The 12,952-nt window shown below is 43.9% G+C and overlaps 1 protein-coding gene across 1 annotated transcript in view; it reads right to left on the bottom strand.

Moving 5' to 3' along the window:
* marchf5 (membrane-associated ring finger (C3HC4) 5) overlaps positions 1-12,952 on the bottom strand; it is a 28,911-nt gene that overhangs the window by 3,122 nt on the left and 12,837 nt on the right. Inside the window, exons 3-5 of the mRNA XM_076742358.1 lie at positions 2,330-2,460; positions 1,951-2,134; positions 1,030-1,196 (exon numbers count right to left, since the gene is read on the bottom strand). Of these exons, the coding sequence (XP_076598473.1) occupies positions 1,030-1,196; positions 1,951-2,134; positions 2,330-2,460 (482 nt within the window). The remainder of the gene's footprint in view (positions 1-1,029; positions 1,197-1,950; positions 2,135-2,329; positions 2,461-12,952) is intronic.

Genomic DNA, 12,952 nt, shown 5'->3' with positions numbered 1-12,952 from the left:
TTAAAAGAACTCTGACTCATCCTCAATGTTTGCTGTTGTCAAGTGAAAACCTTGTATTACCAATTCTGGTGATTCATGTTGTTCTTCTGAACAAAGTGATAAGTGCTCCTGTCGAACATTTTTCACTTCAGGGTCCATGAATTGAACTCGTTTGGACAATGAGCACACAGGCCACATCCAGCCATCCAGAAATGAAAGAAGTCCAGTCCATCCTGTCAGTGATCAGGGATTAGCTTCCCAACGCCTGACAACAAGCCAAAACCTCTGAAGTTCATAGTTCAGCTGAACTAGATTATTCTCCAACTCCACCATCAAAGCGCTCAGCTCCCAGGCTGACCATTCCCTGAAGCACAGCAGCACACTGGCCAGACTACAGGCGGCTGTCAGAGAATCGCTAAGTCTGTCTAGTAGATGCAGAGCATCATGCATTTTCTTCAAACTATCTTTATGGATTTTCAATGGTTTTCAGTAGCCTGTTCACACTGATACTGGCTCAATTTTGTAAGAAAGTCAAAATATTACACCATAATAGGCTAAATGAAAGCATTTTTTCATTTGGAAGTGCGGCCCCCTCCGTGTCTGCTTTGAAAAGCTGTAGCTGGTGACCCCCTCTGTGGGGGCTACGCAGCCTGTCTGTCACTCATGGAGCTCAGCAGACGAGGATGGAGTGTTCAGTGGTGTCAGTGCAGCTCGGATCACTCGAGCCGCTCTGGTTACCTCTCTGTCATCAGCACTAGGTGGGAGAGGAGGTGGGCTTTCTCTCATGTTTGCGCGGCAAACACTCGCTAAACTGGAATCATTTATTCACCAGCATCAGTGCCGTGCTGGTTTCAAATCACCAGAGGCTGAACAAGGGGAGCATGTCCGGAGTAATGAACTCACCTGGACAACTGATTGTAATAGAGGATCTATAAGTGACCGACTCTGTTTGGATTGATGATGGTCAGAAGCTCCGTTTTAAGCTCCGATCATCAAACTCATGTCTGTACTCTGTCATGGATGCATGAGGGGCTTTTTGCTTGTACCCACCAGGATGGTCCTCTGCAGGTTGGAGTTGACGCTGCTGAACATGAGCTTCCCCACAATGGTGGCGATGGTGGGGAAGACGAGAGCGCCACACAGGATCCTCGTGGCCGACACGTGGTCTGCCAGGGGGCTGGCCTCGGCCGGGATACGAGGAACTGGGCAGCCAATCCCTGCAGAGGCACACAGACAAGCGGCAGGGCGCCGGGTGAAACACGCATTTTTATTTGGACCAAACACTGCGTAAAAGACGTGAATGTGGCCTCCAGGTCTGAAAAGTGAAGCCAGTGCAGAAGTGCCTTCAGCCTACATTCTTTCTAACGGCCAGCAGGGGGCGACTCCACTGATAGCAAAAAGCAGTCCCAGTGTATGTGGGGCTTATGAGAAAATGACCTGATTTCTCACTCAATTTATTACCTCAGTAAGCAGTTTTCTAATGAGTTTCTGATCTCAATCACAGGTTTCAAGTCTTCTTCGCTGCAGCACGATACTTATTTTGTGAATTATGGCCCCACTTAGAGTAAAACAGATGTTAAAGCAGGCGTATACTTTAGGGAGTGGTTACCTAGTGATTGACAAGTTGCTACCACAGCAACCTCATCAATCTCAGTCAGATCCACCCTTCGCACCCCCAGCTCCGCCCTCTAGTCCATATATGGTCACTTCTGGCTCCAAAAAACCAAGACGGCTGCAACCAAAAAGCCAAACTCAAGGCTTCAAAACAGCCGTCCACAAACCAATGGGTGACATCGCGGTGGCTACATCCACTTCCTCCAGCAGTGACACTGCTGCTGAACACAGCTACAGCTCCTGCTCTTATCCTCTTCATCTCGCAATATCTGACTGAGCTCTAGAACGTATAAGAGTAGCATGAAGACGAATGGAGACACTTCTGAGAGCTAGGACTTTGCACACAAGTGTCCTCACCTGGGAAGATGCTGTTGAGTATCTGCAGTTTATTTGAGTACTTCCTCCACAGACGCAGGACGTAATCCTCCCAGCGGATCATCTTGCCGAGGATAAGCATGACAGGAATGGTGGGCAAGCCAATGAGCAGGAACAAAGGGTCGGCCCGCTCCATAACGTCCAGGCCCTCCTTATGGCCCACCACCTGGAGAGCAGACGGGACGTCAGAGTGGAAAACTACAGCAGAGGAGGGACACTGGATGACTTTTACTTACAAACAAAAATGAAAGAATGAGGGAAAGGAGCAACTGACACTATGGTTGGATTTACAGTCAAAATCAGAGCAGACAGAACAAACTTATCATGAACCGAAAGCTCTCAGTAGAGATCTTGGTCATACCTGCATGACAGTGACCGCTCCATAGGTGACAGCAGTCCAATAGATGGAGCCCACCATGATGCCAGCGGCAGCGAAGGGGCCGGCCTTAGAGATGAGCCGGTCAGCCAGGTCCAGCACATAAACCACGGGACCTGGTGGAGGAAACCATGCAACTCTTAGTTCATCTGTTTGCTGTATAACCCAAATGAAACTGGATTTATGAGGCAGACATTTCAAATGCATTTGTGTTAGTGCCTTTAAATGTCATTTATATGAGACTGAATCCTCTCATGATCCTGATAATGAGACAGCACAGAAGCCAAATGAAAGGTACTGTGGGGGACAACACAGAGTGTACAGCAGGGGTCATGAGACTCCTGCTGGTAAAAACAACCACTGGAGCTAAAAAAGCATCCAAACTCAACACACAAACCTCACAACTATCTCCAAAGAGAGAGGCACCGGCCATCGCTGCTTGTGCATACCGCTCTTGCGTAAAAGCTGGCAGGTAAAAAGATGCAAGAATTTAACCAGCACTCTGACCTGTTACCACAAAGTTTTCCTTTCTGTCTGTACTCAAATGAGAGTGAAGGAACTAAAGACACAAGGGAGTTCACCCTGAATAAACATCATGAGGTCAGGCAGTCTTCCAGTGCAACAGGAAGAATGACAACAATGCAGTAATGTCAAAGTTAAAGGACAGAAACTGAAGCAGGACAGGTGTGGTGCACACCTTATTGTTTTTGGCAGGCAGGGAGAAGCTTCTTAGGCAGGCTCCACCTAGATCAAGAATAAGTGGGCTGACTCTGGACACCCATGTAAATGAGTGTTAATCTGAAGCCCAAGCGTGCCTTCAGAGCAGCTTCGTCCCTGTCTGACATCCAGGAGCACGACCTAAAAAAATATTCTCTCTCGCATCTTCCTCTCTGGCATTCCAGGCGGACTCGAGGGAAATCATGCAATATTTACAGGAAGGCAACCTGATTTCCTCACTCAGACAGACCCATCCACATCCTATTAATAACTTGCCCAGGAGTCAGTGGGAGGAGAGCGGGGTGGGGACGTGACCAGAGGGGCCGAGCACAGAGCGCAGCGCTGGGCCTTGATGTGTTGTTGCCGTGCAGCTATGTAAAAACTGCAACCATCCACAGCACAGAGTGGCCTGTGTTGAAAGGCCCTGAAAACCAATTTGTTCAAACACCTTACTGTACCATAATCAAAGTTGTCCTACATACAGCAAACACTACATCTTCTGCCAAAGCAGGAACACCTGGGGTATTTCACACGAGGCTTCTGTCCTTCGCTGAGCCTTAGTTACTGTTCATACACCTGTTCTTGCATGGCACAATGAGTCTTTAACTCCAGACATCGACAGACAAAAGCAGACTTATGACCTGAGATCAGACTCATTTCATTGTTAAGCTGCTTAGTGGACAACTGACTGCATTTCCAAACTGTATGTCTGACTTTTACCCTTGCATGAGGAGTAACAAATGTGCTTGGCAAAGGTCACAACGTGTTGGATAACAAGTTTGGTTGCTGCAGCAGAAACTTCCTCATATCTACTTAAGTGCAGGGCAGAGCTCCTAACGTTAGCTTCCACTCCACCGGCGAAGAGGATCAGTGTCCATCTAAACAGCAGATGTGCTCGTCTACCACATTAGCTGGATGAGCTATTTACATATCAGAAGTAAGGACTTAAACTGTGATTGTTGCTTATATAAATAAAGTTCTAAAGATTTGATGGCAGGCTTTTATATAAGTGCTGAATAGCAAAAGTAAATATATCCACCAGAATTCAAATACTGTCGACAACAACACAATCTGACATTTAGCTTTGAGCAGTTACAACCTTTCCCCTTCACACACTGGATGATGGCTTGTTACAGAGATGTAAAACAATCTTCCATATTTCTGAAAGTGGTTCAAAGGTCGTTTCAGCAGGCTTTCTAACAAACATGTTTGTCACTTGGGAGGGGTGACATTTATAATCCCATTTTTAAAACAGTGATTTTGACACGTCTTGTCTGGTTGAGAAATAAAGCAGTGAAGTGGTATTAAAACAGTGCTGAGTCATTGGTCTCTGTAAAAGCAGGACTTGGTTCAAGAACACCGTCCCCTCTGGCATGCCAGCGGCAGATTGATAAATATATTGTCCTGTTCATTTATGCTACAAGGCTGACGTAGAGCAAGTAAAAAACAGATCGACCTTGTAGCACAGAAAGCTCCCGTCACTTAAAGTTAAGGACAACTGTGCTGTAGTTGGTTACAGGCTGCTGGCTAGGCAAGTATTGGCAGAGCTGCCAAGCCATGCCCAAGCCATCATTTAGGACGTGGACAGGTTTAATGCAAACACCTGAGCAGATTCATTTTCAAACAGTGACACCAAACTGTGACATTCCTAAGAGCAACATCTACATTAGGCTACACATCGTGTGTGAAAAAGCAGCAGCTTTCAAAAATAACTCTGGGGCTGGGTGGTTATTTTGGGGTTCTGGGTTTTTGCAGTTGGGACAGAAGACAGACTTTATTAAGCTGTTTGTACAGCCAGGCCACCGTGAGGCTGTTACCCATAAGTACTTGCTGCGAGTTGTATACAATCCAGCCCCTGTTAGCTGTGCACCTATTTCTGCAGCTGAGTACATTCACTCTGTAAGAGCTTGGAGTTTGGAGTGCCGTTCAGTGCAGCGTTTTAAGCAGCCCGTGTTTAAGGTCTTTCTCTTTAGACAGCAGTGCTCTTGGCCACTTGTTGAGGAAGGAACCCAAAGCAAACAAGAAGCATTTGGCACTTTGAAAGCTACTTAACACGCAACGGAAATATCACACTTTTCATAGTAGTTATAAACACAGAAGCTCTCTCTCGTCTACTGCCAGCCTTTTGATGCTATCCAGAGCTCCTTTTCACTGCACCGGTGTTTGCAGACCGGACTGATCTTGCATCGCTTTAGCGCATTCATAGAGCATATTTTGATGACAGGGTTGGAATCTCTTCCGCTTTCTCCATGCCTAAGCATTACGCCATCGTAGCTGAAGGGAACTGGGTCGCCCTTAATGGCCGCTGGCAGGATGGAGAGCTGAGCAACTCATTTCAGCCACTGGCAGCAGATTCCATAATTAAGATAATTAAAAAGAAGGGAGGGGGGAAAGTGAAGGGGGGGGGGGGGGGGGGGTGCAACTGCAATTCCTCAGTAGTGGGCATGCATGCTGGCACACTGTTCCAGCTGGCTTGTTTACTCTCTCGAGCAGAGTGTCAGTAAAGACGGAGCAGCAAGGACACACTGTCCTCAGAGTTATATTGCCAGCCAAATTAGCATGATGGGCTGCCTTTGGCTCTGCAGCAGGTGCCGGTGGGAATAGGACCAGAACAGCATAGAGCTACCCGACTCTTTGTGGCTTGCCTCCATATCGCCTGTGCTGTAAGTGACAGAAAACAATCAAAACCCGGGTTAATAGAAAAGGTGATCTGTGGCTCCAAATCAAGCCCCTCATCTGATCCGGCGGCAGGCAGGGGTCCCGCCCTGGGAGCTAAACATGAGTAATGCCTGTCAAGCCTCTAGAAATGAGCTGGCCTCTGCAGCAACCCTGAGAAAATAAGTACCGTGGAAACCTCCCAGCAGCACTCCCTGTCTCTACCTGTCCACAGCTGTCACTCAGACTGAAAGCTGTCATCGTAAACAAACTGTTAAACTGCTATTATTCTGAAGGCTAATTAAAGTGGCTGCAAATATCACCGCTTGTGAAGCCAAGCCAATAAATTTAGACTAAAGTTTTAAACTAAACACGGTACCATGTCTGTACAACAAGCAAATCCCAAATATAAAGCAGCAGTGCGCCTATAGAACCATAATAAAGAGTAGAAAAGAGTAAAGGAACACTGCAGCAATGATGCAGCAAAACAGACAACGCTGGGCTCCTCCTGCTCACTTTGAAGTACACTAATGCCCAGCGTATCCTGCAGCTAGAGACTGGAACTCCTCAGCCAGGAGGTGGAAAGATTAACTCCTCTGGATTTATTATCAGTAACAGAGATGTTATTCATGGAACATGAAACAGCCTGTGTGACTACTGATGTGAGATGATATGTTTAAGACGTCTGGTTCAAACTTTGTCACTGCTGGTGTAGCTTTCGGTGCAGTGTGGAGTGCATGTCAAAAATTGTAAACAATTGTCGGAGGGTAATGGAAGTTTCAATCCAACCCTGACAAAACCGTCACAACGTGGTATAGTAACAAAACCAAACGCTTTGCAAATGCAGTTTGACCCAAGTCTGACGACATGCAGGGCCAGAGATGCAAAAATGAGCAAATCAGCACGCAATGTTTGCATGCAGCGCTCTACGGGAGAGGATCAGGTCGGAGGCACATCCTGTTCTTTATAATCTAGAAATGTCAGCGCCACAGACTTGAGTTCTAATGACGCCTGAATGTCATGTTAAAGTCACAGGGAATCACCGGAGGACAGCTGTGATTTCATGGATTCATCAGCAGAGCAGCAGCATTACTCCACTCATCTCCTCTCTGCTCTGTCAGCCTTTGATGAGCTGCTCCGTCGCCTCCTCCCGTGACCCAGTTTTGCTCCCACTCCTCTCTCCCAGACACATCCAGCATCTCTGCACGACTCCCTCGCCACCTCTGTCTGACACTAGCTAATGGGATTAGGAAAAAGACACTTTTCCCTGAGGACGAGGAGCCTCTCAGGTAAACTCAACAGGCTGTGTGTGACCAACCATTGCGCCACGTCCTGTCCAGATGCATTCAGGTGTTCGGGGAAGAAATTACTTTTTTTGTGTTCAGAACAAGGCTAGAAATTGCTTGACCTCAGTGATATAACACTTAAATATAAATAGAGACTCACAAAACTTCTTGAAGCTGAAACTCCGCAGAGCAGTCCTCAGGCTCCCGTGTTTTTGATCTAAGAGTCATTCACAAAGAATTTCCAAACTTTTAAGTCTGAGAGAAGTTAGAGGCAATCCAGACGACTTCTAAATTATTCACACTCATAATCAGTCAGTTGCTGTAAAGTGCGGACTGATAAATCCTATTATCATTGCGATATGAACATGCACGATAAAAACTATCCAATCATATTCATGTACATCAGGTCCCCAAGTACCTCTGATCATTTTGAAACTGTTTTACTGCAGTATTTTTTCACAATTATAATACTAAAGTCATACCTAATTTACATACACTTTGGCCGATACAAAAATCTGCACCTTTAAATGCAGTTTTGGGTGGTGAGAAGGATCCATGCTTTGCGCACTGCATACTTGCAGTTTGCAGCACTGAGCTCTGAGCTGTGCCAGGATTACCGAAATCAAAAAACATGCTCTTTAGACTTTGACAGTCAGAGCTAAATATAGAGTTAAGCATCAGAGTGAAAATGTGTTTGATTTTCTGGAAAAAATAAAACAAAAATCAACATTATTATTATTTTCTGCTATACTGCTTTTCATAAAGTATTTCACAGCCATGGACACAGACCAGCTGCCTGTCAGCCAATCGCTGTAACCAGTAGGTTCACACATGAAACATGTCGGCTGTAACAACAGGTTCTACTCTGCCCCTGCTACTCTCTCAGGAGTTCTCTCAGCAGCATTAGGAACTTTTAGCACGATTTAAGACAGTTCCTAATGATAAGACCCGACATTCTGTGACTACATGCTACTTCCACATGTATTCACAAGCTCCCAACTTTAAGCCTTACGAAAGAAAACTTGATTTCCATAATAAAAGTCCTGATTCCCACAGGAACCATCTGAACTGTATGAGACGCTTCTCTCACTTGAAAAATGCTAAACTAAGTTTTCTCTCTAACAGCCAGTTCGATGTGCTGCCTCCACCCACACATCCTCACAGTCTGTCATCTAAATTGAAGAGAAACCAAAGAAAGTTACACACGATGAAATCAAAAGGTAACACGAGCGTCTGGTTGCTTTAAAGTCCTCAGTAAATGAATGGTGATGGTGGCAGAAGCCTGCTGTATCATTCTTTAAGGGCGCCATCACTCAGCAAATCAGCCACAGTAAAGAGGAAGTTCCCTTTCAAAATAAACCACTGGCCCATCCATCACAATGCTCTATTGGTGTTGGCCAAACCACTTGAGCATTTGAACACATGACAAAGCAAAATAAACTCTGGAGAAAGCACCAGGAGCTTGAGGGTAAACATTTTACCTTCTAGGCCACAGCTCTTCACTGGCTGTTATAAAAAAGAAGAGCCGGCCAAAAATAACTAACCACAAAGACATAATGATGAGGCACGCTGTGAGAAAGCACTGGTGCAATGTGTCTAAGTCGTGCCTTCAGAAATGCTACTGTGTCACACAGAGACTCGATTCATAATGTGCCTCAAAGCCGGAGCATGTGAGGCAGACTAACAATGGGTAACACAAACATCTCTGTATATCCTCTTTGAAGAAAAAGTCAAATGAGTTCTGATGGACTCGACTAGAACAGATTTCATTTGGAGTTGAATATTAACCTAGAAAATACTTTATTTGAAGAATCCCAAAACAACACTACAAATAATGTGTTTGGTGCTCCAGAGGGTCACCTTCATTTCAGAATCTTCTAAAATTGAATAAAACCACACAAACAGTAGGAGGAAGAGTACATGAATATCCAGAGCATCCCTGACAGGGAGACATTTGTTCTAATATAGCCGTAAGTACACATGTTGCTTGGCAACCAGTCAGGCATGGCTTCACCTCAATTTCACTGAATCACTACACGTTTCTGTGCCTCTCTCTTTGCTATACATCGATGCATTTGTAACCAAGAGTTATTCTTTACCTACGACACAAACACTTGGCTGTTGTTTAAACAACCAACCCCCCTACACTGAATAATGGAAACCTCATTCCTGTGACGTACACTGAATTTGAGAGTTGAATATGTCTGAAGCTGATTGTGGTGAACAGGGGCAGGACAGGCCAATAGGAAACACAGAACACACACATTAGCATAAGGAAAGAGAGGAAATGAATTACTGCTGCTTTTTTTCTGTGACATGGCCTCCATGTTCATCTCTTCAGACAACATACTGTATATTTTCTAACTGATTCTAACACCCAATTAGAATTTGTCCTTTCTGTTAGGCTCAAACTGAACAGTTTAAAATATCAGATCATTTCTCATGAAAACCTACAAAAACACAGAAAATCTCCACTCAAACCCCATGTTGATTGGACACGATTCAGCTCTCAGAGGGAGATACAGACACACACAGGGTTATTTACTGAGGAGGAGAAGTGTTCAAAGAAGCTGAGCTAAACCTTCTTCTAATAGCACCAAAGTGACTGACAGCACAGCCTTGGTCACTATAAATATACATGAACCTGTTTACCAGCTGGACCAGGCCTCCTGCAGACTAACATTGTCTTAGAGCCAGCTACTGTCTCAAATTGCAACTTCTCTCTTTGAGGTTGAAATAGCAGTAGCCCAATGGCTGATGGGTAACCGAGTGACAACTGTGCACCATTAACCTTGTATGTGTCCAGACTTTGACAATTATCTGTTAAAAAAAAAAAATAATAATAATAATAAAAAGAAATTTTTAAAAAATCAAAAAAAACAGAAGGAATAAAACTATTCTTTTTGCTCCAATATTTTTCTGTCACTGCGAAACGCTGTGCAGCAGTGTCAGTCACGGTCTTAGAGGGGTATGAATGGATCTGAGACAGTTCTGGGCAAATAAGCATGGCAGTGTATGGTGTATGTTCACTGGGATGAGTCATAGCTGGTGTTTAGGAACAACCGAGGCCCTCGTCACTCTGACGTGTCAGGATAATTGAGGCGGCCGCTTCTCTAAACTGCTGCTGGTCAATCAGCCAGGATCTGGGCCGTGTAACAAGTGAGCAACCTCCTGTTCCTCGTCAGGCTGAAAGGAAATATTTACCCACATCACCACAGAACCTATGCTGGCTCCGGAGTAAATAAACATCCACTCAGGCAAGACAAACTGAATAGCTCTCAGAGCTTTGGGTACAGTTACAGGCAGCAGCTATTAACAGCGGCCTCAAAGACAAGCTTCAGCTCTCTATTTACATGGAAACTGGCTCTATAATGCTGCTTCAATGTTGACAACTGGTGGAAAATAAGAGTTGTCACGATATTTTGACAGTAAACAGATCTAATTCAGAATTATGAGCTGGAAACCTCTCTGCAGATTCTCAATCTGTTTTACTGCTGTTCAGGAAACAGGCAATCTTTTTCACTTTCTTCATAGTTTAAAAATGCATCACACACTTAAACTGTCCATTGTGATTCTGACAATGTTAGACGAGTGCATTGCTAAAAACAAAAAGGTTAAAACTGATAGAGCAGAAACGGAGATGTTGTGCTTTTAGGTTATGTTTTGGTTCGGTTTGTTTGTCTGTCAGCAGGATAAAAGAAGAACTATTGGCTTGATTTTCATTCCATTCGGTGGAAGTGTGTAGCATCGGCGAATGAGGAACCGATTCAATTTTAGAGCAGATCAAAATCACTTGCTGCATACGGGAAATATTTTTCACTTTGGTTAATATTGCGAGATAGGACATTTGACAAAGGTAGAATAAATGCTGTGCATCTTAACAGGTACGTTCACGAGTACCAGTAATGGGACAGCCTACACACATAGTTGCTTAACTTCTTAGAGCAAGCAGTCGTTAAGGAAACGGCTATGGAAACATAAATACACACATATCATGCAACTAATTACACTCTTGTGTCAACATCCACATGTAAAATTCTAATCAGGTATTAAAATTTGCGATTGGGATTAACTCCCTCCACCACATCCACACAATGACTTTTAACCAGTTAAGCATGTCGGTCTATTGGTGAATTTTCAAACGCATATATACGAGCACACACACTGCACTAACAGCTCCCTCAGCCTCAGGATGAGTGCAGTGTGAAAGACTGAGGTAAAGAAAATAAAGTGCGCTGAACAAAGCTCAGTGTGGGAACATTTCATACAGAAAAGCAATAAAGTCAAATGTAAATTCTGTAACGCTCCTCTTCAGTTTAGTAGTAGTGGTGGTAGCACTACGCTGTACAACATTAAGAATTAGCACAGGTTGCTGTTAGCTGGCGGGATAAAGTGCGCACCGGTCTGAAGGTATCACCCAGCTGGACTGCCGAATGATTGACACTGAATGATTATTTTTTTAACGAGAACAATGCATTATATTAGTTACTGTTAAAGTTTGATAATAAAATAAAGTCTATAAATGGTCTAAGGGTGATTGAGATTAATCCAAAGTTTTAACACCCATGCAACTATTAGCATTTGAGTGTGATATCAGACAAGCAGACAAAACCACAGAACGCACTGCTGAGAAACTTCTCAAGGAGAGACCACTTGTCTCCTCGTCACTCGATACGCTGCAGACACACAGCAGAGGTCATATTACAGGGAAAAATATTAACGGTTTCTGAGTGAATCAATGTTAATGTTACTTATATAAGGAAGCTAAAAAAGGGCAATAAGAATGCTGAACTTTCAAGTTTCATCAGGACTCATTAATAACGCCATCAAGCACATCATGTTTAAGAAAGCAGCTTGAATATACAAAGTAGACACTGAGTACAATTAGCTAATGATTAGCCTGACCAGACACTGTCAGTAATAAATACATCAGTTTGAGACTGTAAACCATTCATCAACCAATAACAGCTGTCAATGAATGTTTGTCAACCTTATCATACTTTAGTAGTTACCGAGTGTTTCTGTGGTGGTGACATACAGTATTTGAATTAAACGGAAGCTCCCTGCGCTCAGTAACTTACTGACTACAAGCCTGTTCCCAAAAAAGTTGAGACACTGTAAAACATAAATAGAAACGATGTGATGAATTGCCAAATACCGAAACCTCATATTTAACTAAAAATGTCACATGTTGAAACTCAGAAATTTCACTGTTTTTGAAAATGATCCTCATTTAGAATTTGGTGCCAGCAACATGTTTCAAAAAAGTTTGGACAGTGGCAACAGAAGACTGGAAAAGCTGTGAAATGCTAAAAGAAAACATCTGTGGAACATCTCACAATGAATTAGGTTAACTAAGCTTTCTTCAGCAAAGGTGAGGAGGGCTTGACCACTCTGTGACTGACTACGCTGCCAAATAGAGCAACAAGTTAAGAATGTTTCTCAAATTAAAACTGCAAAGAATTTGAGGATTTGATAGTCTATAGTACATAATGTCGTTAAAAGATTCAGAGAATGTGAAGAAATCTCTGTATGCAAGGCCGAAAACCGGTGTTGGCTGGCTGTGATCTTCAGGCCTCAGACGACACTGCATTGAAGACAGACTCGATTATGTCGTGGACGTCACTGCATGAGCTCAGGGACACTTCCAAGAACCATCTTCTGTGAACACAGTTCATCACTGCATCCACAAAGGCGAGGTGAAACTCTACCATGCAAAAACGAAACCAAATATAAACCAGATCAAGAAACGACGTCATGATCTCTGGTCCCGAGCTCATTAAAGACTGAGGTGAAGTAGAAAACTGTCCTGTGGTCTGACGATTCAACATATAAAATTCTTTTTGAAAATCACGGACGCCGCGTTCTCAAGGCTCAAGTCGAGAGGGACCATCCTGCTTGTTATCAGCCAGCATCATTGATGGTAAATCTTCACATCCTGTTTCTATCT

This window comes from Chaetodon auriga, chromosome 11 (assembly GCF_051107435.1).
Source record: "Chaetodon auriga isolate fChaAug3 chromosome 11, fChaAug3.hap1, whole genome shotgun sequence".
NCBI classification, from domain to species: domain Eukaryota; kingdom Metazoa; phylum Chordata; class Actinopteri; order Chaetodontiformes; family Chaetodontidae; genus Chaetodon; species Chaetodon auriga.
The sequence above is the reverse complement of the archived record's forward strand: the minus strand, read 5'-3'. Positions and strand labels throughout refer to the sequence as shown.